Below are 25,363 nucleotides of genomic sequence, written 5' to 3' on the forward strand. Positions count from 1 at the left end.
ACACACGAGGCCGTGCTTGGCCAGTGCTGCTCTGTGCACGGCACGACCTGGCACTAAGCGCTTACATGTGAGCACGAGGCCTCAGAAGGGACCTAGAGCAATTGGAGGAGACAGGACGCAGAGCGGTGACTGGCCTGATAGCGCCAGGCCGGGCAGTGTCCGGGTTCACGGTGGACTTTGCTTCTGCGAAGTCACAGCCTCTCTCCCTCCACTACAAGTCTCTGCCTGTGGCTCTAAGTCGCTCTCAGCGGGAAAGTCGCTGTGCGGTTCTGAATGGAGTCCAAATTGAAAGTGTATTTCTGTTCACTATAGCGCTGACCTGCTGGTACGGCAGCTCAGGGATGGGAATGGCTGATTTTAGTGTTTCTGGGACTACAGCATTTTATCTCATTTTATATGAAGATCTGAGAGTTACAGATGTAATGATACTTTCAAGAGAGTAAAGGTTAATAGCATACATTATCATTCCTTTTATTTGACCTTACTTTTTAAATAGAACAACCCCTTTTTAAAATCAAGTGACAGTTAATACTGAAGATGTTGTTCGTTTCTTCCCATTTCTTAGCGGGACAAAGACACACCTTGGCATTCTCTGACACCCATATGGAATATTTTATATAACTAAAACCTTTAGAATAAATTAGCTTTCAATTCCTGTTAAAATATTGGGATGCTTTGTGTGTTGCCTTATAATGTATGGGCTCACAGGATTTGTTCTTAGACCCCAGTGCTCACCAGCACACTGCAGTACATAACCAGAAGCTGTTGCTTGCTATTTCAGCCTGTTCGCCTAGCCTGTGGCTGTTGACAATTGTTTAAAGAAGTCATTGAGATAGGATCTCCACTTCCTGGTAGAAAATAGAAGTGAAATTCAGTGCAAGTTTGAAGAAGTTTCATCCTAGATTACTTAGAGCACTGATTATTCTTTTCATTGTATCTAGTTTTGTGATTTATACCCCTATTTTAAAAAATAAAGTACCTTTTTACTGAATTGGAATTACGGTGGCAAGGGCACTGATGACAGTAATAGTCAGTATTCACAGAACGCGTACACAGTGCAGAGGATCACTTTAACTTCTTCAGGTGTCAGCTTTCTTTTAATCCTCATAGTGAATCTATGACAAAGGAACTGTTTTTAACCATAGCATACCCCAGTGGTGTTGAGGCACAGGAAGGCTTAGGAACTTGCCTGTTCAGGATGAATAATTCACACTGTTCAGGGTGAATAAATCAAGAAATAGTTCTAAGGAGTCTAGAAATAAATTTGAAGACACTAGAATATGTCCAATTGTGAAAACCCAGTGGGGGATGCAAAACCCACACAGTAAAACCATGTCCTACACAAAAATCAGAATAGAAGCAACACTGATGCTAACTCAGAGTGGCCATTAACATTGACCCACAGGGACTCTCAAATAACCCAAAGGGAGCCTCAAAGCACGCGACAGGCCTGGCACTCAAAAAGCAGTCCTTGCAGTTAGAAATACTGATTTCCAGGCTCCCCCTCCGAGAATCAGCAGATCCAAATATGAAGGTTGGAGCCTTTCGTCTGCCTTTTAAAATGCAGACCATGTCCATCTCCAAAGCTGATTTCTGAAGTACATTTTAGGAACTTGACCGGGCTTCAAAAAGTTCATGGGAAAATTAGATTTCATTCCATTTGTCCACGGAATTAATTTTTAATCTTTTTATTGGGGGCTCATACAACTCTGATCACAATCCATACATCCATCCACTGTGTCAAGCACATTTGTACATTTGTTGCCATCATCATTCTCAAAACATCTGCTTTCTGCTTGAGCCCTTGGTATCAGCTCTCATTTTTCCCCTCTCCCTCACGAACCCTTGATAATTTATAAATTATCATTATTTTCCATGTCTTACACTGTCCGATGACTCCCTTCGCTCCACAGACTTTTTGAGCCCCTTGTACGCTACTATTTGAAAGGATGGCTTGATTTGAATAAACAGCTCTGGCGGCTTCCCCGCAGGGCTGGGGAGCAGCCCCAGGAGCAAAGCCTGGGAAAAAGCCTGGCTGGTTGGGGAGGTGCCGTGAGGAGATGAGTCGAGGTAGAATAAGGAGTTTATGTGAAGGCCAAATCAAAGATATTAAAGCCAACTTTAAGTATGGCGTTAGGGATAGAGGATGTCCTCGTGGCGTAGTGGTTACCAGTTCAGCAGCTAACTGTAAGCTCAGCAGTTCGAAACCACCAGCTGCTCCTTGAGAGGCTTTGTACTCCTGCAAAGAGTTAATGTCTCAGCAACTCACAGGGGTAGTTAACAGTTCAGCCCTGTCCTCTAGGGTCACTTTGACTCAGCATCAACTTGGTGGCAGTGAGAAGGTTAGGAATAGGGATTTTTATTTAATGAGGAAATAGTCACAAATATTCTTGAGTAAGAGAGTAGTTAGGGATAAATCATTATGTAAGGAAATTTTCCCTAGGAATGCACTATTTTCTGTTTTAACTTGTTTTACAAATTGATCGTCCCGGTTTCATTTTTTATAACTTCTTGATTTATAAATATCGTTTCTTATTTTATTTTCTCAGCTTTTAAATCTATTAGAGGCAAGGAATACATTGTGCTTATAAATATCCTTCAAGAATCTAATGTTTTCCTTAAAACAGGGTACAAAGGCCAAAAAATTAAACCGTCTAGGCACTAAACATTTAGAAATACATTTGTCATACCACATAGTTCTGGATCTTAGGGTACAAATTGGGTTGTTTTTTCCCCTGCTTCAGACCCTCAAAGACTTTTGGCAGAAGTAGCATTGTTAAGACTTTGCTGGGGATGACATGATCATCTTCCCACTTTAGAGAAGCAAAAACTGAGATCCACTGAAGTGGACGAGGCTGAGAACTATATTCGGCAGACCTCTTATGTGCCAGTCTGCAGTTCTTTCTGCCCACCACCCCAAGTGAGCTGAAGGTGAAACTCACCTTGACTTTGTCCTTGTCCTTTCCTTCCACTGCAGTAAGGTCAAGAAACCCAGGTGGCACAGTGGCTAGGCATTTGGCTGCTACCTGAATGGTAGGTAGCTTGTCCCCTACCCTCTCCCTGCCCAGTGGCTCTGAGAGCCTGGCCATGGGTGTGACGGAGATTACCCTGCAGAAAGCCCTCTGGGAATAGAATGCACTGGGAATGGTCCCCAACAACAGGGTGAACCATTCAATCCCTTGCAGTAACTTCAGAAAGACTGAGTGGTGGCAGAAATGTGGAGCCTTTGCTACGAAGGATTGAGCGGAAACTCAAGCTTCCCTTTACTCTTACCTGTTCATATATGTTCCTTAGAGTGCTGCACTGTAAATTTCATTTTCTGCTTGTGCTTGAAGTGCTAATAGCCTATATTAAAGGTATTTTTAGTTACCAGTGCTAACAGAAGCTACACATTTTTTATATGTAGCTGCTATCAAGGCAACACCAACTCACAGTGCCCCTGTAGGACAGAGTAGAACTGTCCCTGTGGGTTTCCGAGACTGGAACTCTTCAATTACACAGGAAGCCTCGTCTTTCCCCCACTGGTCTGCTGGTGCTTTCAGACTTCTGACCTTGAGGAAAATAGCCTCATGCATAACTATTAGGCCAACATAGCTACTAAAATTAGTCAGATTCATGCATATATGAAGAACTCACAGAGAATAAAGGAAAAATCTAAACCCTCTGCCACCAAGCTGATTTCAACTCTTCGCAGTCTTAAGAGAGTAGAACTGCTGGAGGCTGGACCTTTACAGAAGTGGAAAGCCTCATCTTTCTCCCGTGGTTTCCATTAGCAGCCCAGCACAGCAGCCATTATGCGGCCAGGGCCTCTGACAGGCCGTATTGAAGAATGTGTGTGGAACACACGCTGGTCCCTGCATTTCACCATTTGGAGGTCTCGCTTAGGGAGATGGCGGGCGTCTGGGACGCAGGGCTGCTGCTTGTGGAGTCCGTGGGCCTCGCGTGCCTGGGGGGCACTTCTGCAGCGCGTGCGCTTTGGGACCAGCAGGTGCAGCTAGTAGATTGAGGAGAGAGCCGTGCGGCTTCGTTGACCTGGTTGCTAGCATTTTAAAGAATGCAGCAACTTGTAACCAGTCTTTCCGGCCACAAAAATCCAAGGCAACCGAAAGGCTGTCATTGGTTCAAGCATGCACTAGACCGCGTCTGTGGCTGTTCGCGGTCAGGGTGAAACGTGCCTTGGTGGCCCTCTCTCCCCCTTCTCCCCCTTCTCCCCAAGCCGCCCGGGAGAGCGTGTGGCTGGAGCGCGAGGCGCGGGCGCGGCAGCACTATGAGAAGCACCTGGAGGAGCGGCGCCGGCGGCTGGAGGAGCAGCGGCAGAAGGAGGAGCGGAGGAGGGCCGCGGTGGAGGAGAAGCGGAGGCAGAGGCTGGAGGAGGACAAAGTGAGCCCCCGCGCCCGGACGCAGGGTGCAGGGCTTCCACGCTGCCCAGGGGCCCCTCGGCAGAGTCGGGGGTGGTGGGGGCGGGGCTGTGATTTATCTTATCGGCCCAGGAGCGTTCTTGAAAACCCATTCTCACGTCCGAGATCAGTAACCTGTGTTTCACCCTAGTGAGGCCACTCTGAGTGGAGAGACTTGTAGGGTTTGCAGGTCACAAGCGTGTTCCCATCAGTTATCCATTCCAACTCTCTGCGTGTTGCCCATCCGTTTTGCGAGACTTGAAACGGAGGCACGGAACGGCACAAGATCCTAAGTCGTGCCTTACAGGCTTCTCACATTCTGAATTCCAATTTGGGTTTTGGTACTGTGCCACTCTGACCATGCTGGCAATCAACTTCTGTGAAGATTTGTTGTGGTTACGCGTCGCCAAACTGGCTCCAAGTCACAGTGACCTCGGGCGCCATCCGCAGCCATGGCTGTGTTTGCACGCATTGTCACAGCCGCTGTGCAAATCCAGCTCCTGAAGAGCCTTCTTTTTCCCGTACCCTCTACCTGGCCAAGCAAGTACAGCATAGAAACCCCGTGAGGCCGTATTACTCTGCTACGTGAGGTCACTCTGAATCGAGGCACCTACCAACAGCAGCCATCTTCGGTAAGACAGGTCTATGCTAAGACTTGCACGAGTACATGCATGTGTACAAGGTGGTCTCTGAGCTCCAGGGAGATTAGAGAATAGGTTCCAAATTGTAAGGTCAAAGTTTTAAATCAACCCCTTGCTCCACCCCACCACTTGAATGGGCGCATCACCTCTCGTATTCCACTCCAGGAACGCCATGAAGCTGTTGTACGGCGAACAATGGAGAGGAGTCAGAAGCCAAGACAGAAGCAGAACCGGTGGTCATGGGGCGGCCCCCTCCACGGGATCCCCAACATCCACAGTGCAGGTAAAACAGGCTGGGACAACTTTTAAAATCACTTTCTTTTTCCTGGATGATAAAAGTACAGTTACTTCTTTTCCTAAGTCTGTGTTTGCAAAACAAGTAGCCTGCTGAAATGAATACCCATCATTAAGTGACGCTTCCACCTTAGAAGAAAAGTGGGTGAAGGAGGTAAGAACAGGTTCTGTCTTTCCCCTAACAGCGGGGGCTTTTCTCTTTTCTTCCAGAAGTACTTCAGGTGACAGCGGTCTATGCAATGCTCTTAAGTAGCATGCTAGTTTCAACTCTACATCATTTCCAGTAATTCATTTGTATAAGGGTTTCAGGACTGGGGAATGAGGTAACCACTTTCGATTTGTCTCTGGAAGAGGCCAAGCTATGTTAACCGACAGAAGTTCATCGCACCCACCATGAGTTTACATATTTGGACCCTGCCTGTAAGCATCCCCAGGCCTCTGCAAGGAGATGAGATGGGCAGGTTCCTGAAGGAGAAAGGGTGTGGTCCCTTTCTCCTTGAATGGATGTAAAATCCTACAGCAATCTGGACATTGTGACAGGCTTTCTTTTTTGTACTGTAAATTCAGTGCACCTTGGATGTTGCGCACTGCATCATTCCTCCTCATTTGTATGAGTAACAGCTTTTATTTTTTATGTGCTTTGAAAACCATTGTCTTACATTCTGTCCACAGGTGGTTTTATTGGATCATCTTTCACCTTTGTCCATTTAGCAGGCCTGGACCACAACTTCCCAGCTTTGGGTGGTTCTAGCACATCTGGTACAGACACCCCTGTGAATGCTGATTGCCTGACCTGTCACTAGACCTCAGACCTAGGACCAGTTCATCCACAGCTGGGCCATGACTGCTCTGGTCATAATGCATGCTCGATAACCCATTGCATAGAACTAGATCTGGTCTGCGGCACAGTGGTTCCTAAGTGTGATAACACAGCACAGAAAGCTTAAAGGTTTGAAATAAAGCGACCGCATGCATTGTACCCGCATTTTCACTTTGAACACGCATTGTTTTAGAGAAATCCTTAAGAGACATCTTTAACTTACCTGGAATCAAACTACAGGTGCCTGGCAGCCCACTGCTCTCTCACCAGTATCACTACGGCCATCTGGGGTTGTGATCTCAGGACATGGGTTGTTGTTTGTCCATGTTTTCTCATGCCTGAAATTCAGCATATTCCCTATGACCCTTTTATTTGAAAAAAAACATCTGAAAGCGTGTTACCACAGCCAGCTGTCCTAGCACAGTGTGGCGGGCAGGCCTACATGTAGCCAGGGATCCCCGACGAAAGCCTAGCTTGCAAGGCAGTGTCAAAAGATGGTTTCCTCTACCTGGAGATGAATTTAGTGTCTTTTCTTTACCTCCCATTCCATCACTAAATTGTTGGCTTTGATGGTTTACCGTGACACTTTATGTTAGCAGTGCCCTGAGAGCCCATCAATTAAGTGCAAATGTGAGTCACAGAAATGATGCGGGTTTTGCAATAAAATTGCCGCAGCCACTAAAGTGGATCCCAGTAGGAGACGTGAAAGCCTGCTGCTGATGGACGGCTTGTGCTTACAGCCCAACCAGAGAAAGCAAACCCTGGCCATCAAGTTGATTCCGACTCACGACGCCCCACAGGGCAGGAGAGTGGGTTTTCGAGAATGTGACTCTTTACTGGAGCCTTTCTCCCATGGGGTGACCGGTCTGTTAGAACTACTGACCTTGAGGCCTGCAGCCCAGGGCTAACCCTGGACACCACTGGGGCGCCTTTCAAAACAGGACCGTCCCAGGGAGATGTGCACTGTGAAATCTTTACTGCCAAAGCTAGCTAGACCAGTGGGAACTGGGTTTTGTTTATTTTCAATTTTCCTTTTACAAGGCACTAAATATTGGGGGGGAAATTTTAATTAAAAAAAATGTTAATCCCCTTTTAACTTTGGCTATTATAGACCAAAACATCCACCTACCTTCTAGATAAACGTAATAAAAATGTTTAGACCAGTGGTTCTCAACCATCCTAATGCCGCGACCCTTTCATACAGTTCCTCATGTTATGGTGACACCCCAACCATAAAATTATTTTCGTTGCTATTTCATCACTGTCATCTTGCTACTGTGATGAATTGGGCGACCCCTGTGAAAGAGTAGTTCCACCCCCAAAGGGATCACAGCCCACAGGTTGAGAACCACTGGTTTAGATTTTAATTATGTGCAGTTTTGTTCAGGGAGTGTATTTTATGCCGGAAGGCAATGTTACAACTCCGTCCCACCGTATCTGGAAAAAAACGAACATGGTTAGTTTTGTTCTTTTATGTGGTTGTTACTGCCATATAAAGCAGGAATATTAAAAGTCCTATATAAATGAAATTTTAAGAATTATTCTAAAATAACCTGACTAGCCACAAAATGCACAATAATGTTCATCACCGTAGGGGAATATTTCCGATTTATTGATCTTGCTATCGGTTTCATTGGGAAATTTCTTCCCCTGTAAACTGCACTCGACTCTCATATAGGCACAGAGATAGGATTCTTAACAGAAGTTTTAGGAAAGAAACACTGTAGCAACCATCCTCTCCAGACCTGAAATGCTTTTTTCTTTAAAAAATCTCTCTACAATTGAACTTTAATGCCCTGGGTAAAGTGGCACCATAAGCCAAAGTATCAACAAATACATGAAACCTCATATTCTTTTATGTTCTACTGTTTTCTTTTTATTATCCTCACACTGTTACTAAGCCCCGTGGGAGAAAGATGAGACTTTCTACTCCTGTAAAGAATTACAGCCTCGGAATCCCACCAGGGCAGTTCTCCCCTATTGGGGTCACTCTAAGTCAGAATCGACTCAATGGCAGTGGGTGAGATTTTAACCTTCAGAGGCCCTGGGTGGCACGGTCTGAAGTACTTATTGTCATTACCCCATTGTTTCTACTCGGGAAAGATAGAAACTATTCACTTTCGTCATTCATGGTTCCCAGTTAGCTGCCCAGTCAGACTCCATGATTATAGCACCCTTCCCTCGCCTCTCTCGTTTGCCTCCCACTCCTGGTATGAAGGCAGCTTCATGAAATGTCCACGGCCAAACAAACAGTGCACTAGCTGTTTATTTGGTCCTCCAAGCAAAATGAACTTTATTTCTAGCCTTTAAGTGACTGACTGACCTTCAAGATGTCCACTCAGGAAGCTGTGCTACTGTGAAAGATCTAGTGATAGAGCTGAAAGCACCCCCTCCTAGCCATTCCTTCCATCAATGAACTAGGAAACAGGGGTTCTGCATGTTGGCTGTCAATTAGCATTGTCTCCATTTGTTTTAGATACCGACAGGCGCTCAGTTTCCACCATGAATCTTTCGAAACATGTTGACCCCGTGATTAGCAAGCGGCTCTCCTCCTCATCTGCGACTTTGCTAAATTCTCCAGATAGAGGTACAGTCAAAAGGAAATCCAAACATGTTCTGTTCTTCACTTAATGCTCTCTTTTCTTGGTTTAATCTTTTTCTGGAATGTCTGCAGATACCAATAAGCATCTGAAGTTGCTTTCCCTACGTGTCTTATATAGGAAGAAAAAACTTCAGAGTCAAAAAGCAATAAACGTCTGAGCAGCATTTTCCTTGCGACAAGAACATTTCTCATTGTAGAACTTGGCCAATGGCTACGTTCAGCAGTGATGAAAGCGGTGCTTCTTGCGACATTTTAGTACATGGGTTTGCAGCTCCAGAAGCCGCCCACTCACCCACCACAATGCAGATCATCTCTGTTGTGAACATCTATTTGACTTCAATCACACTGCCTTTGGCTTTTCATCTGTACTTTGGGAATTCCAGGCTTTGACTTTCTGAAAACAAACACGAATCTTTTTAAATGATTCATGTTGGTAAATCTCATTTTGCCAATTGATTTCTCATTTAACCAAAACGTTCCTTACTGCATCTCTCGTGTGTGTGGTTGGTTTTTGGTGTCCATTCATTTACTCTTAAAGAGTTTGGCCTAATCTCAGCAATGTTGTCATCATTTCAGTTTCCTGACAAGTTGAATCATCGTAGTTTTCCAATTAAAATTTCATTTGAGTTTTTAATTGCATTCATCCCATGGATTTACAGTACATGAATAGTGAGTTTATTTATTAAATGAAGTGATTTTGTATTCTTAAATATCATCGAAGGAGAGGCCAAGCTTTTAACATAAGCTTCTCGTTCTCTGAAATGATTTTAATTGAGAAACCAAAGAATGATTGTGCAATATAAAAAAACACAACTTTTCAAAAGCAAATTGTGGTTACTTTGAGTAGTTTATTAAGAAACTGATTGGGGAAAATTCCCTGTTTATAGTCTTTAAAAAGAATGTAATGCGTGCATGTTGTGTGTGTATGTATATTTTTTATTGTATAAAATTGCTGTGCTTTCATTGTAATGTATCTTATTACATGTGTTGATGTGATTTTATAACTTAACTCTTAAAGTAGTAAATGTTTGAACAACTTCTTATTCTTGTCTTTTAACAAATTGTTTCTTCTTTTTTTTAACCTATCTTACCTAAATCATTTCTTTAAAATATAGTCTATATAGACAATAGCTATACAGTCAAGAGGTATTCACATGTTAGAGGAATTATTGTGGATTAAAATTCCTTTCCATAAATAACTTTTCTTTTCAACCCTATTACCTTCATATAATGTAAGATACAACCTACAAAAATGCTGTTCTTACAATTGTCTGTGCATACTGCCTTTGGAATTGGTCACCTATCCCTTTAATTTTGTATTTTTGTTAACGTGGTCGGAGACAAACTATAATTAGGATTTTAGTATTAAACCATTTTTACTGCCTTCTATAGTCCATAGTTTTAATCGGGGCAAGAGTAGAGGTGGGGGTAAGCTGTAAATGGGACAATATCCAATCCAGGCTTCTTTGAAATAACCATACACAATTGTCAAAGTTAGTGATTAGCAGGCCTTTTATGAACTCTGCATGATTGCATCTGATTGGGTATTCTTAAGATAATAGAATCTTGGAACTAGGAATGATCTGTTCGATGCATCATTTACTCCGTTTGGTAGAGCCATTAAGATACCAAGTACCTGACTTAGTCTCCCACAGACTCATTGTTACAGAAGTGGGACTAGAACAGAGACCACCATGCTTTTGCGAAGCTGCATTTTCAGTGCTTACCATCAGATATCCTTGTGTTAGTCTGGGTAGACTAGAGAAGCAATTCATATGTGCGTAAGAGAGTACTTTATATCAAAGAGCCATTGTACATTAAGAAAATATCCCAGCCCAGTCCAGGTCAAGTACATAAATCTGATATTAGTTCATTTGTCCATTACCAGTCTATAAATTCTTCTTCAGACTCACGCAGCACATGCAATGACACCAAATTCAGGAAGGAAAAATCACAGGCCAGTGGGTGGGAAGTCTTGTGGATCCAGTGGCAGTGGAAGTATCTCAGCTCTGGCAGGAGTCTCCACGTGGCTCCTCCAGCTCCAGGGCTCCAGCATAGCTCCATGTGTCTGGTCACAGGAAGACAGAGCAGAGAGTTTACCCCGCCTCCAGACAGGAGTTCCCAGAAGCCTCCGGAGACGGCCATGCCCACACAGACGTGATTGGCTATGGCCTGATTGACAGGCTAAACGCTACCCCTTCACAAGTTGACAAAAGATTATGTAACTACCACAATCCTTTGGTTTGCCGCTCAGCTGCACACATTCCTTCTTTGAATAATGTTAGAAGATGTGAAGCGCTAGGACACTAGGGTTCCGGGTGGTTCAAGAGCCAGTGTTACAGGGGCCGAGGCCAGACAGCAGCCCCTTGAATGAGTACTAAGCTGGGTAGTGGGGCAGGAGGAGGGACATGACATTTGAAGGTTCTTTCCCTTTACCCCTGAGCAAAAGGACTGTGAACCAATTAGTGGGCCTACCAGCCCGGGTCAGCCTGCAAAGAAGAGTTTGTTCATCCAAGAGTTCCCATAGAGCCCAGGAAAGTACTTGGTTGTTTACTTCTTTTCAGATTTTAGAGTTTATGTATTTATTTGGGGTTTTCTTTAGAAAGCCTTTATACATATATATGTGTGTGTGTGTGTGTGTATAAAGTTAAGCGAAGCCCTTAGTAGGATATAACAGACGAAGATCTTTTTAGAATAACTGAAATTATTCTGAATTGGAATGTCTCTAATATTTAAGTAACTTAATTCATATATTTTTTTCCTGTTTTTCTAACTTGGCTGACTATAGTTTACAATCTACGTAGAGAGCCTTCTTAGTGAGTTATTAAATTTGAAGTCTTTATAGACAAATGTGTCTGAGGCATACGTCATTGCTAGCTCATTGGCATTTCTTCAGCCTTAGCACAGACCTTAAAGATGGTAATAAATGTAGATTCTCTTACCATCAGGGTGGACATTCATCTGGAAAGCTTCCGCATAGCCCGACTAGTTATTAAATTACTGAAATATTGTCAAGTCTGTTGATAATAGCTCACTGTGTATGCTCCACTGGGCCGTCAGAGCTAATGGCCAGTGTTCGTTTTCTATGCCTGACCAATTTTTAAGTGTTTTTATTATTATACCTGAATTATCGTTATATAATTGTCTTACATGGAAAGAAAGCCCTGATTATTAAAGTTGTCTATAATTAATAAAGCAGGCAGAGTATTAACCACTAGACATATTTGTGTTTAAAAAAATCTTTTTCTTTCCTCAAGAAAGCTATAGAGGGCATTAAAAAGAAAAAAATTTTAAGAGCAAAGTTACCTACTTTTCACTTAAAATTAGCCAGGACTTTCCCCCTGCCCCTTTTCCCTGCAATCTAGGCCAGAGGGTACGAAGATGGAGATCCAGCTCACAGGCATGCTAGTGTTTTCTGCTTTTGTTTTAATTTAAATTTAGTGGCAACAGTTATAAGATGGAAGATGTCCTCTAACATTTTACTTCCCACTTACAATGAAAATTTTGGGGTTGGCCCCATTTTTACACAACACTCATTACCTGAAGCGGATAATCACTTCCTGTTTACAGGAGGGATGTCATAGTGCAGTTACCCGTGTCTGTTTGGCCCAGATCACTTATTTATATGAGCCTGCACGGCCCAGCCACATCTTAAGTTTGTCTCCTCTGATAGTCCATCTTGGGAATTGTCAGCATCTCATCTGTACAGACCGAGTGCCATCAAATCGATTTGGGCTCACAGGCCTCGTCTTTCAGGGCTTCTGTAGGGCCAGTATTATAAAGTTGCTCCAGGTCTCGCCCTCCAGGAGCTCTGTGATCGAAAAGTCAAATCCCTCTAGTTGAAAAGAGCAATAAAACTAGCTCTACTAACCTGTCCTAAGCAGTTACCTTGTGGAAGAAGGTGTGTGTGTGTGTGTGTGTGTGTGTGTGTGTGTGTGTGTGTGTGTCCGTCTGTCCGTCCCCTGGTCAGGGCATATAGTAAGACTGGGAAACATACTAGCCTGTCCTAAGCAGTTACCTTGTGGAAGAAGGAGTGTGTGTGTCCGTCCTTCTGTCCCCGGGTCAGGGCATAGTAAGACTGGGAAGCATCAGACAATCCCTGCAGCCATGGTTAAACACAAGTTAAAGTCAGATTTCATTGGCCTTCGTTTGAGGCAAATTCTTTGATGCGCTGAAGACTCATGGAAACTTCTTAATGGAATGGGGGAGGGGAGGGTGAAGTCTTGTCTTTGTAATAACCAGCTCTGTAATTCTACTATCTTCCTCCCTCTCTACTGAAAATCTAGTTCTGTTGAAGATTTTCAGTGCATCCTAATTACATTTTCTCTGTTGACATTTCAGTCTGTGAATGTATCATAATTTTAAGCCTCTGTTTATGCTATTCTTATTATAACACGTGTGTGTATACACACAGTTACGGGGCAGTATTATCATAATAATACCTCTCCCCTGGTGGGTTCTACTATGTAACTGTGACACATTTTTAATAACAGATCTTCATGTTAATAATTACTATTTTAATGTCAAATTAGTTATCAGTTTAATCATGAAAATTTTCCTAAAACAGAAAATATAATGAATGAGTCACTAATTCTTAAGTTCAACTGATTCTCGATCCAATTTGCCATTCGTTGAAAATAAAGATAGTTTTCACTGCCCATGCCACTCTGTTTCATAGTGATCCTCAGGACAGAGTCTGGGAATCTTCATGGTAGCCCCCCCCCCAATCGTCTTTCCCCCAGAGCAGCTGGTGGATTTGAATAGCAGGTGTTGTGGTTGGCAGGTCAGATAGGAAGTCTTCTCTGTGTTATTTAGCATTCTGTGTCTTTTATTTACCAAAATTAATGTCCTAGATTTTAAGTGTCTTATTCCTCTAAAATAAGACATAGGGAAGATTGTGATCAGAACTCAGTCCAGAGACAAAGGGTACCAATGCTTCCAGTTTTAGACCCTTTGAAAGGTTTTTGTAAGTGGCTGGGGGTGGGGCGTTCTAAATCAGAATGTCACCTTAATTTAAAATATCACCTTAAGTGATCATTTGTAGGATTTTTCCAAGATTCTCTCCTGTTCTTTTTGGAAAATAGCCCCAATATTTTCATGAGCTATTATTGGAAATAAACATTGTAAATCAACAAAGTAATTGACTTATAATTGGCCTGCCTCTCATCAGTGATCTTGCCTCATCCGTAATATAATTTGGGACCATACTTAATGGCATTTTTGTTAAAAATTGTTTTCTAGATTCTTCAAGTACCTGCTAGTAATCTCCAGGATTATATTTCCTATTGGATTTTGTCTTGCTTCGACCAGACTTTTTACATTGTAGACAGGGGCCTGTCCACAGGGGCCTGAAAGAACCTGGTTCCCTGAGTAGTCAAGTCAAACAGACAAAGCATGCCAAATTCCCTATGAGTCCTCTTCCAAAATACTGTACCTAGCCCACCTCCAACCCTGCCCAGTCCCCAAGTACTTCACAGAGAGCTGGCACAATTTAAGGAGAACTTGTCCTATCTTTTCTAGAAATCCACTCTCCCATTAATCCGCCAAAGCCTCTGTTGGCATGTATTGTTAAAGGTTCTTAGGAAGCCCTTGGCTTGAGTCTTGTGCCAACAGCCTATCCTGACTGTAGCAAGATAGATACAGCCTGGGGTCAGCAGTGATACATGCCAAGCCTGGAGTTGAAATATTTCTGTTTCATTAACTACTGACTATTCAAGGAAAGTGTTTTTGAAAAACCGCGATCTGCAAAGCGAATGTAGAGCTTGCCACTAAATTATCATCTTTCAGAAGCGCAGTCACAGTATGAGTTGGCTGTCCATTCAGGGCAGGGTCCCAGCCAGCTCTCCTCCCCAGAGAGCCGGCTTTCTTTCCCAGGCCCAGCATATGGAAGCCATAGGTGTGACGTTCGCTCACTCGTTGGTTCGTTTGGGCCCTCTTGGCCCTGGAAAGCATGTATCTAACATCTTGCTTATGTGGTGACGTTTAGCTCGCCGCCTGCAGCTCAGCCCGTGGGAGAGCAGCGTTGTTAACAGACTCCTGACGCCCACACATTCGTTCCTGGCCAGAAGCAAAAGCACTGCTGCCTTGTCTGGAGATGCAGGTAAAGTCTCAGTGGGAACGCCCCGGTGAGGTCAAGGTTTTCTTCGGCAGCCAGTAATCACCCCGCTAGATTCTAGCCACATTCCAGCTTTTCCTAAGGTGTGCTTCTCACTTCTCTGGGTGGAGCAACTTAGGGAATGTGTCTGTTGGTGTTGGTTTCGTGCCCCCTGGCGTTTCCTTGTCTCCGTCTTAGCATCTTATCTGGACACCAGATGCCAGGCAGCTGAAGGAGGCTCCTCCCTGTGATCAGATGGCTGCAGACTCTTCTATCTGTTCTTAATGTTACCGGAAAACAGTATCTCTTACCTGCCTTTCTGCCCCTGCATCTGAGCAGATGGGCAGAAGTAGAAATAATTCTCTATTCGATACTAATGCATGGACTTGGACATAAAATCAAAGCTCAAACTTATTATTGAAATGTGGAGTTTCTTAAGGTGGTCCTGGCTTCTCCTCCCTGTGCTCCTCTCTTCTGTATCAGCTAGAAATTATGCCTTTCCCAAAGACTGAGGGATGGGGGGTTCGGGGGGGAGGGCGATGACTGCACTTATGTGTTACATTCTCTGAAGTTAAGTGAAACGTGCAAGCGCTGGTCTTTATAACTGCTTATACTGCCTCATCCTTTAAAAATGCAAACATGTCTCCAGGAGCCCATTAATTTAATGAGATATTGCTGTAGAGGCTGTTTCTAGTTGGAAAGGTAAGTGTTGGGCTTTTGGAAACATCTCCCTGATGGTGGGCTTGTTCAGGTTTGGAATCAATCCCTGCATATATCTTTGGGCACATTGGCCATATGTCTGTGACCACGCTGCCAGCCTTCGGTTTTGACTGCTAAGAAATCGCATGCCTTCTTTATAAAATTCCAACTCAGACCCTGTAGGACAGAGTGGAACTGCCCTGTCGGTTTCTGAGACTGTAAATCTTTACAGGCATAGAAGGCACCTCCTTCCCCCCGGAGGAGCGGCTACTGTCTGTGAACGGCTGCCTTCTTGTTACAGCCCAGTGCATAACCCACTGCGACGCCAGGCTAGCTCTTCTGTAGTCGCTTTGTAAATAATGGGCCTTGGGGTTGTCCAGTGTCTTTTGCCCACCTGACCAGTGAACTAATGAGTATGAACTCTGATTCTCCCAGTACCCTTGGGAAGCCGCCAAGAGAGCCAGTGCGAGCGCAGTGACGATAAGCGTCTGTAGCAGGGCCACTTCGAAGCCATCTTCAGTGCCTGGGTGATGTCTCGCATGATTGTGCAGTCAGCGAGCTGCACCACAGGGCGCCGTGCCTGCCTCTTATCAGAGCAGTCACTTACTCCATCTGAGATTTCCCCAGAGGAAAAAGTAGGGCTCGGTTCATAATGGCTTATTTTTTTACGCCTACTTAGTATATACAAGTCAAGAATTTTTGTCATGCTTAGTTTACCAAAGGAACTGTAAACTTGTTTTGCAGTCCTGCGTCCGGGGGCTCTCTGTAGGTCCTGGCTGCTGAGCTTCTGACTCGCCCCCTGGTAAACGACTGTCTTGTACACAGCGAGAAAATTGTCTTTCCTTTTCTGTTGTCACTAACCTTTGTCAATTCTTTCACTCTTTCTCTAGTCTCCCAACACCCTTTCTTCACTTTCCACTCATTCTGTTTGCCCATTTCCTACCTCCCTTCATTGTTTGGCTCAATCAAAGTGCTTCTTATCTGTTCACTGGCCCTTCTGTGTTTGCAACTTCCGGTCTCCTTTTCACCAACCCGCCCAGGTCTGTAATTCATTTCGTGTGATCCAATCCACATTCTTTGCTTGAGCTGCCTTATTTTGTTAGTGCATTCCTTAAGTCATTGTCACTGACTGCATCCACAGAGCTTATGTTACACGAGCCATGTGTATATCTGCTGAGAAGTCTCGATGTGTAGACGTCTTTTCTAGATATCTTGTCAAAAATACTTTTCCATCACTTTTATTTCTCCATCTTGTCTCCTTGATTATTCTTTCTCGTCTTCCCATTTAGTGGTGTACCGTAACTTTGCCTTATTCCCCACTGCCCTTGGCAAGAGGGTGACTGACACCCAGAGCCTGGGATGGGCTAGCAGAGTAAACCTCATCCTTACCCCCGAGGCCTGTTGGGTGAAAGCAGACCACCTCAGCTAGGAACAGAGGGTTGGAAATCAAAACTTCTTTCCTCCCATTGACTGCCTCTCGTCTCCCCTACACCGCACTTTTTTCTCAGAACATTTAAAATACATGTGATTATTGAACTTTAGAATTAAGTGAGATAATACATGTAAAATGCTTAAAATAGTGGCTGTTCATGTTAGGCTTTCAACAAATGTGAACATTCTTATTTCATTAGACAGTTTCCGTTCTATATGCTGCGCTCCAATTATTTGCATTGCATTGTTGCTCTTTTATGCCTATTATTTTATATTGTGAAAATCTTTACAATTCATTTCATAGACAGTGACTACCAAGAGCAGGAGGAGGTACAGCTAATGCCCCTTTAATTTTTCTCAAAGATTCCGTCATGAGACTAGTTTGAGTACGGGAATGGTCTGGGAAAGAAAGAAAAACCACGTGCTGCTCTGATTATTTCTTCAGAAGGGCAAAATTATTAGAATGATTGATGTGCAGGTTTTAGGTTCTTAATAAGTAAGAATTGATTGTTCAGAAGAGCAGTGAGTTCCATGAAATTTAGTCCCCTTAAAAGACACTCTCCACTGTTTATTTTAACCAGAAAGGTGTTACTGAACAATTAACTGTGAGAGTTTGGGCATCACCTACCTGAGAGTACGGTTAAGGCTATCTCTGTGCACAACACTCTGGTAAAAGATGACTCAGAAGGCATACTGAGATGGGCTTACATCCTGACGATCTTCAGGAAATGCCCCCATAGGCACCTCTTGGGATTGTTTCTTCCACTGGAGGAGAAAGAAGTCCATCCTCAAAGTACAAGCACTCCTTCCTTCACCATTAAGGTTGAAAGCAAAAAGTTAAGAGCCACTCTTAAGACACATACATTCTTGACAGAGAAGTGAGGGAATGCAAGGCGTCTGTGTTTTATCCTAAAGATACAGAGAACGGTGCCATTTGTTCACTGCCCTGACTGTTGAGTAATAGCCAAAAGATGCTATAAGGCATTTAAGGGAAAAAATTGCATTAATCAATAAGAAATCTGGTCTATTTCTGTCAACAAATTAAAACCAAATAACAATGAAATATACTAAACTAATAATTCTGTAATTAGGTTTTTCCAGATTTGTCTTGTGAACTTTTGAGTTTTTAACTTAACATTATTATATTCAGTTGGCATAACAGTCTCTTTAAAGAATCATTACCATGGCTAGAGTTGGATAAAGTCACTGTGTAACGTGGTCCAAATGCATAGTATTCTTCTTAGTAGTCATGTTTAATTGCCTCATTTTACTTCTGGAAAACAAATTTCTTGACGAAATTTGAAAATGAACCGTGGAATTTTAGTTCCCATGCTTTGGATGTGTGTGCTGTGTCGTATGAATTTCTTTAAAGGTACTGTTCAGAATAAACAAGTGGCAGTTTTTCATTTTTTTGAAACTGGATGATCAGAAGCTTTTTTGAATGAAGAAAATAGTTTTGACTACAGCCGTCTACGCTGTTCATGCTTCCCCCTCGTGTTTTGCCATTCTAATATCTTATTCTGATCATCATCGAAATCCGTATAATTTACATCTTGCCAGATGTTCTGCTTCTGCTTCTTAGGAACCAAAGAAACATGCATTTGAGTCACCTTGAAGTAGCTGAAATATTGCCAGGTTTTTGTCCCATGACACTTACATGGGACTGATCCTTGCGACCGGTCTTAGTATCTGCTGAGACTTGGTCCCTGGACATTGTGCAAACGGGGTTGCTTTGGTCCGACGGGCTGTTGAACTTGACTGCTCCAGTAGCTGTAGTAAATCTCGCTTGCCTGCCTGCCCGCTTCCTCTCTTTCCACCTTTGTTCATCCTAAAGCTAATGAGGAAAAATCTGATTGCGGACCGATTCTTACCTAAAGGGTCTGATGTCGGTAAAACGGCCTTTTACCAGAACCATCACTTGCTAGGCCCCGGGCTCTCCATTATTTGGGTTGAGTCTGTATCTCCAATCAGCACTGTAGTCCAGCGTTTGCATGGGCACCTCATGGACTCCTCCAGCCGTGAGGAAAATTGAATTATGATGGTTCTGGGTTCCGTTAGATAATAACATCTTCTCCCTACTTTTCTCTCTTACTTCTGCTTTGCTCCTTCTCCTGAACCTGCTTTTGGCTTCCCTCCACTTGCTCCTCTGGCGCTTTTGTGTGTAAAACAATCACCTGCACCCTAGTTATCCCCATTTGTCCTCGTTCAGCATCTTGCAGCCCCATCAACACCATGCCCTACAAAGCTGCACACTCTAGGAATCCGCTGGAGCGACCAAAACTCTTTGTGACAGCACCGGAGGGCTCCGCACGCCGGAAGACCATCCACGGCAGCTCGGTGAGTACTCTCGGGGCAGATGCCAGCCCGCCCATCACCAAAGTGAATCTGCCTGTCTGGGCAGAGGGGCCCCACGCTGTGCCTGTCTCACAAACACGTCCACTTGAAAGTGAAAACTGCATTCTTTGGGTAAACCTGCGTCAGTGCTGGCATACCCTGCCACACGAAACCTCCATACAAAGGAATGGTGGCCCAGAATACTTTGATTGTTGGAACTGAAGAGAACCAAGTGACCTCTGGAGAGAAAATGGGCCTTGGCAGTTTTTCTTCAGCATTGGTTCCAGTCACGTTCCAAGCACAGCTAACCTTTTGTGTAAATTTGGTAAAAAGTCAGGTAAATCATACCTATCTTCTTAGCTAATCCCTGTCAAGGCCCAGGTATCAAATATGGTTCAGACAGTATTTGGAAAACACCAGGCATCTGTTAGGAAAACTGGCCCTTGACAGTGTTGTGCACATTTTAAAGAAATTAATGTATGCCTGTTATCACCTGTGTGTCGGCCGAGCTAATGTTCATTTCTACTGCCCTTTGAGTGGAAGTGAGGTCATTTGTATGGCTCCTGGAATGTTGCTTCGTTGTTTGGCTCTGTACCTTGTGTCTTACAAGATCCAGACATTGTTCCCTGGTTTTCAGACATCTACCAGTGGATCTGAAGGCCTTAGAGCCTCTTCCCCATGATAAGACTATGACCCCTTTAATGAAAGGGTAGAACCATTTTTTAAAATCTTAATTTCTCAGAGCAATTCAGATTCACAAAGATGGACACTTAAAAGGATTTTGCTTAGGTAATCCCAGGGCTCTGAGACCCACAGGCACTTTTCTTTCAAGCCCCTTCAGGCTTTCAAGCGTCAGTGTTTAATTCATGATTGCTTCAGACCTCCAGCGCTTTAAGCCAAAGGTGACTCTACCTTTGATGTCTGTGGTATTTGAGTTCATTAGCCTGTTGACGATGCAGAATCCGAGCTGTGGACCAAAAGCTCTGGTTACACCGGGGAGCTCTGGCACCAATCATTGGGTACTTACTGGGGAGAGAAAAAGAGCATTTACCAAGGGCAAATATTCTTGTGAATAAAAGCAAAAATGCTCACTCCATGAGGGATGGCTAAGGACTGACCCTGGGCTAATAGATCCAGTGGGAGGGAGGTGTTGTCATGTGGCCCAAAGCCTCCCCTCTCTCACACTTTCTGCTTGACGCTTTTCTCTTTCTCCGTTGGGTCGATTGGCCCTCTTTTCAGCGAATGCACACTCTACGGCTCCTCTAATGCAAGGGTAGAAAAGTACTCGGGAGCCAGTCCCGCCCTGGGGTCAGACCTGCTGCTGGGTCACAGCGCTCTGGCTACCGGGGCTGATGCTTAGCTTTGGGCGAGGCGTGTGAGGGAAAGAAGCTGAATTATGAATTGTTTACAGTTAAATTTACTTAGTTCAGAATTCAGTTTGCCACTCAAGTACTTCAGATATGTTTACTGAGACCGATAAACTGGATTGTGAAGTGTATTTCATTTAGATCTGAGTCCGAGTAGCCAAGTCTGACTTATGATGTTTGCTGCCTAATCAGTCCAGACCCATGTGATGGGAGAACTTACCTTGCAAACCAAACCCTCCCCCACTGCCATCAAGTCAAGTTTTCCAAGACTGTCAATCTTCATGGGAGCCAACAGACCTCATCTTTCTCCTGCCGAGCAGCTGTTTGGTTTGAACAGCTGGCCTTTTGGTTAGCAGCCTAATGGACACCCCAGCAATGCCTAGGCTCCTGTATGGTGCCCTAGGCCGCAGTGTTTGCAGTAGCAAAGTTCCAGGGTTTTCTCCAGGTTTGCAGCTGGGTGGCTCACACCACCAACCCTTCAGTTAAGAGCTGAGCTCTCAGCCCGAGGACCACTACCGCCTCCTCTCCCGGGCCAGTGGCCACGATAGTGGGCTGTAATGCAGGGATTTATAACCTTTCCACCACCGCAAGAGGTTCTGTGGACAGCACCACCTGGGAGTGTCTGTCAGCATAGCACCTACAACAGGGAGTTGTTTCTAAGCCGCACCGCGAGTTGTAAAATTAAAGGCTTTCTCTGGGCTAAGTTGTGCTGGTTTCGAATACAGAGGCCCGCAGAGAACGGAGACCAGAAACCCGAGAGTTTGTCTCAGCCGTTGCCCACGGGCACCTGGAGCCCCATCGAGGTTGGGGAGCGAGCTCCAGAAGAGTGTCCAGACCATTGCTATGGGCAGTTGCTGCGTGTGCTCCCTTCAACTCTGTGGACACAGCGCCAGCTGGTCCCTCAAATTAGGCTGAGGCAGACGTGCCCTGTACAGATGTAGACCCAAATAGGTACTCGGACCAATGAAAGTACATTTAAGAGCGCTGGTGGCATAGAGATTGTGTGTTGGGCTTTGAGCCCCGTGGTCAGCTGTTCCACACCACCAGCAGCAGCTCCTGGGGAGAAAGATGGGGCTTTCTGATCCCGTAAACAGTGACAGCCTCATAAACCCACAGAGGATCACTATTGAAGAAGATGCTGGAGCCCTCCCTGGTGGCTTATTGGTTACATGGTGGGCTGTGATCCACAAGGTCAGCAGTTCAAAACCACAAGCCACTCTGTCAGAGAACGATGAGGGTTTCTATTCTCTTAATAGTTACAGTCTCAGACTCACAAGGACAGGTCTATCCTGTTCTATAGGTTTGCTGTGAGTCAGCATCGACTCGCTGGCAGTGAGATGGTTTTTGGAAGGAGATATAAAATATGCCTACCTGAAGGGTGTTGTCTGCAATGGTGCAAAGTCGCATCAAGAGAAAACCAATGTGATAGAACAGAACTTTGAACTCATAGAAGAGACCAGGCTTTCTGGTCGGATAGAAGCTGGTGCATCGCACGAGACTCTGGTGCTTACCATTCAGGTTGGAACTGAAATCATCTTGTTGCCAGGAAACAAAGGGCGGTGGTTGCTGTCACTGTTTCTGCCAAAGACAGAGGCCTGATTAATTTGAGAAACACTAAATTTATTCTGTAACTTGAGACAGGAGGAAACAGTGGGGTTTGTACCTCCCAGATGCTTCAAAGATCCCGTGAAAATCAAGTAAGCTATACCTTAACCTGTGACCCCCAACAGGCTTTGCAATAGTCTCAAGAGATAGATTAATAGAGGACCCCAAACACGGAGCAGACGTCACAGGGAAACCGCCTGCATTTCTGCCAGGGATGCTCTGACCATCAGTTTCGACTTTTCTCCAGGAGCTGTCAGACATGCGCCCTGAGGGCTCAGGCACTGCTCTCGCTCCCTAGCCCTGTTTGCTTTCTTCCTGCGTTAGATCATCCTTTACTGATTACGTGGTAAAGGAATTTTTTACTACACGGAGGGGCTGTTACATTTGGGATTTTTAACAGACCTAAATCTTAAAACTGTGTGGCATTTATAGTTTTTTAATTAGCAGCATGATCACTCTTTTTGCCCTTTCCCCATAATCCTGCCCTTCCCCCGTCAGCCTCTGTTAGATCATAGGCCATTTAAGATGAGCAGGGCAGCATTTCTCCAAGGACAGAGTTCAGAGGGCTAGGAAAGGATGAAGAATAGAACGGGAAACAGGGAAGACATGGACTAAGTGGACTAAGTGGTGTACATGGACTGGATTGCAGTGGATGAACTGAATCAGCATGTATGCCGTTTGGAAGGAGAGAGTATGTAAGCATCCGCGTAATTCACAGTGTTTACTAAAAAGAGGACAGCGGAACTCAAGGACCTGACAATGGTGAGAAAGGGGACTCTGATCGCTAGGACTGAGCATTTTTCCTAGCCACCATTCCCCTGCTTCCCTTGTCCCTGAGTCAGTTTTGGATTTGTCACCGTGGTTGCACACCACAGGGTTTATTGGGGTGACACGGGCAGCACCTCATCTTGTTATACATATGGTCACTGTGAATCGGGGCTGGCTACAGTTTGGGGAGAGAAATGTAACTGGCGCAATGACCAGTTTTTAATAAAAAGCCTGTCTAAGGGTAGCATGCTTTAAGTAGAGATTCACTTCCTGATCTCCGTGCACCTGCCAGAGGACCCTGGGGGACCCCTGACTGCAGCTTCTGCCACCCGAGGACTGCAGCTGTCGTCTGGGCCTCTCCTGCCTTCTGGGACCAGTGTGGCCCACGCTGTCGAACTGGCACACGCCGTGGGAAGCTCGTTCCTTGCCCCTCCTTTGTCGTTTCGAAATTACAGGAAGACGTCAGATGTTATTTGTCACTTAGTGCAAATGGTTGAGTGCTCAACTCCTAGCTGGAAGTTTGAGCTTCAAAGCCACCCAGAGGGGTCGCAGAAAAGAGGCTTCATTATGCTTTCTGATAGAGGCTTGGAAGACACAAACGTTTGCCTCGGGAAGGGTTTGCCAGTCAACGGGAAGACCTCCCTCACTCTCTCCAAGGGTCTTCTCCATGTGCTCTCCAAGAGAACACTGCCAGGGCAGGCGGTGGTGCAAGGTCTGTTTCTGCACCGTCCGCCCAGCAAAGTAGAGAGATATCTATTGTAACAGACTCACAGATTTCCAAAAAGATGTAAGACGGAGTTATGGCATGTTTCAGGGTTTTAAAAAAAAATGTTTTTAACTTTAAGAATGAAAAAGGTCAAGTCCTGTTCTTAATTAAAAGATGGGGGGAACTGACGTGACTGTTCATGTTTCTATTTTGTGTGGGGTAAACCAGAATAAGATTTTGCATTAAATTTTAGACGAAAAAATATACATATAGTATATGTATGATTTTTTTTTTCCAAAAAATAACTCAATCACACACCCAGAAACTCATTAGTGTCCTGTCGTGTGGATTCAGTTAGATAAAACTCTTTAGATTTAAGCTCACGAGAGCTTTATGTTGGCCTGGGCTGAGTCTATGAAGTAGAGTTTTAAATTTCTTCCCAGAAAGTCTGCAGTAGACTGCGGCTCCACTGTTGAACACAGATTGTCTGTGCGGATGCCTTGCTCCTGGAAGAATCTAATCCCTGTGTTCCTCTGACGCAGAGCTTTAAGAGAGAGAAAGGCAGGGAAAATAGCCCTTTCCATCTCACATCTGGCTTCCAAAGGGCTTTATCTCCGTCTCTTCCCAAAGCGAGATCACCAGCATCCTCCCGACTTTGGTAAGTTCCCTCTGATCCTGAGCACCGGGCTCTCCCACATGGGACAATCAGATAGCCTGTTTCCCGGGTCTCCCCACGCTGTTAGCCTCGGAGGTGGGACAGGCATTCTTCCTTAGAGGAGGGTCGGGGGAGTGGAACTCGCTCTGGGGCAAGAATTTGGCTGGGTTTGCCAGCGCGGTGACAGCGCTGCCCTGGATTGCCACCAGGGTGGCTCTCGTTCGTGGCAGACTTCGTATACGAGAATGCCAGCCCCAAATGCATATGTTCCGGATGCTTCCCCTGCGTTGCCAGGAGTTGGTGTTCTAGGCCACGCCTGGGACACGCCCAGGACGGGCGGAAGAAAGGCTCTGGCAGGCCTCTCCTGACGTGTCGTCTCCTTTCCATGTTGCTTGTTTGTTGCCCAGGCTGCCATCCAAGTCCTTTCCTCATTTGCCTGGCACACCCAGACCAGCCTCGTCCCTGTCTCCTGGCTCCGCCAAAGCTGCTGCTGCCCCTGCCCAGGCCCGGCCCCCGTCCCCTGGCAACATCCGCCCCGCCAAGAGAGAAGGCAAGGTGGAGCCGGAGAAGGAACCTCAGAAAGCTGCCAGTGAGTCCACACTCAAGGTCAGGGCACCTTTAGTGAAGGTCGAAGAGGCCCCCGCTGAGGAGGGGACACCAGCGGAGCCGGAAGCTGCCCCTGGTAAGAATTGTCCGGGTTCCGTAGGTATCGGCACTCATTTTGGACTGTGCTGTTTTTATTCTAATTTTTGTTTTCTTACTGGGGCCTTTTCTTAAGTGCGGGAGACCTGGTGGCACCGTGGTGTAAGCCTAGGACAGCTAACCAAAAGGTGTGTGTTTCTCACCCGCCAGCTGCTCCAGGGGAGACAGACGGGGCGCGCTGCTTAGGTAAAAGATTCACCACTTGGAGGCAGTTCACACAGTCCTGTAGGGTCAGTGTGAGTCAGAAT

General features: G+C 45.0%; 1 protein-coding gene across 1 annotated transcript in view; it reads left to right on the top strand.

Annotated features, from left to right (window-relative positions):
- The window catches only part of MAP7 (microtubule associated protein 7), a 178,039-nt gene that overhangs the window by 91,190 nt on the left and 61,486 nt on the right, over positions 1-25,363 (top strand). The window contains exons 4-10 of the mRNA XM_075554227.1: positions 4,217-4,380; positions 5,204-5,321; positions 8,629-8,739; positions 14,741-14,854; positions 19,188-19,315; positions 24,301-24,416; positions 24,821-25,095. Coding sequence (XP_075410342.1) covers positions 4,217-4,380; positions 5,204-5,321; positions 8,629-8,739; positions 14,741-14,854; positions 19,188-19,315; positions 24,301-24,416; positions 24,821-25,095 — 1,026 coding nt within the window. The remainder of the gene's footprint in view (positions 1-4,216; positions 4,381-5,203; positions 5,322-8,628; positions 8,740-14,740; positions 14,855-19,187; positions 19,316-24,300; positions 24,417-24,820; positions 25,096-25,363) is intronic.

Source organism: Tenrec ecaudatus, chromosome 7, assembly GCF_050624435.1.
Source record: "Tenrec ecaudatus isolate mTenEca1 chromosome 7, mTenEca1.hap1, whole genome shotgun sequence".
NCBI classification, from domain to species: domain Eukaryota; kingdom Metazoa; phylum Chordata; class Mammalia; order Afrosoricida; family Tenrecidae; genus Tenrec; species Tenrec ecaudatus.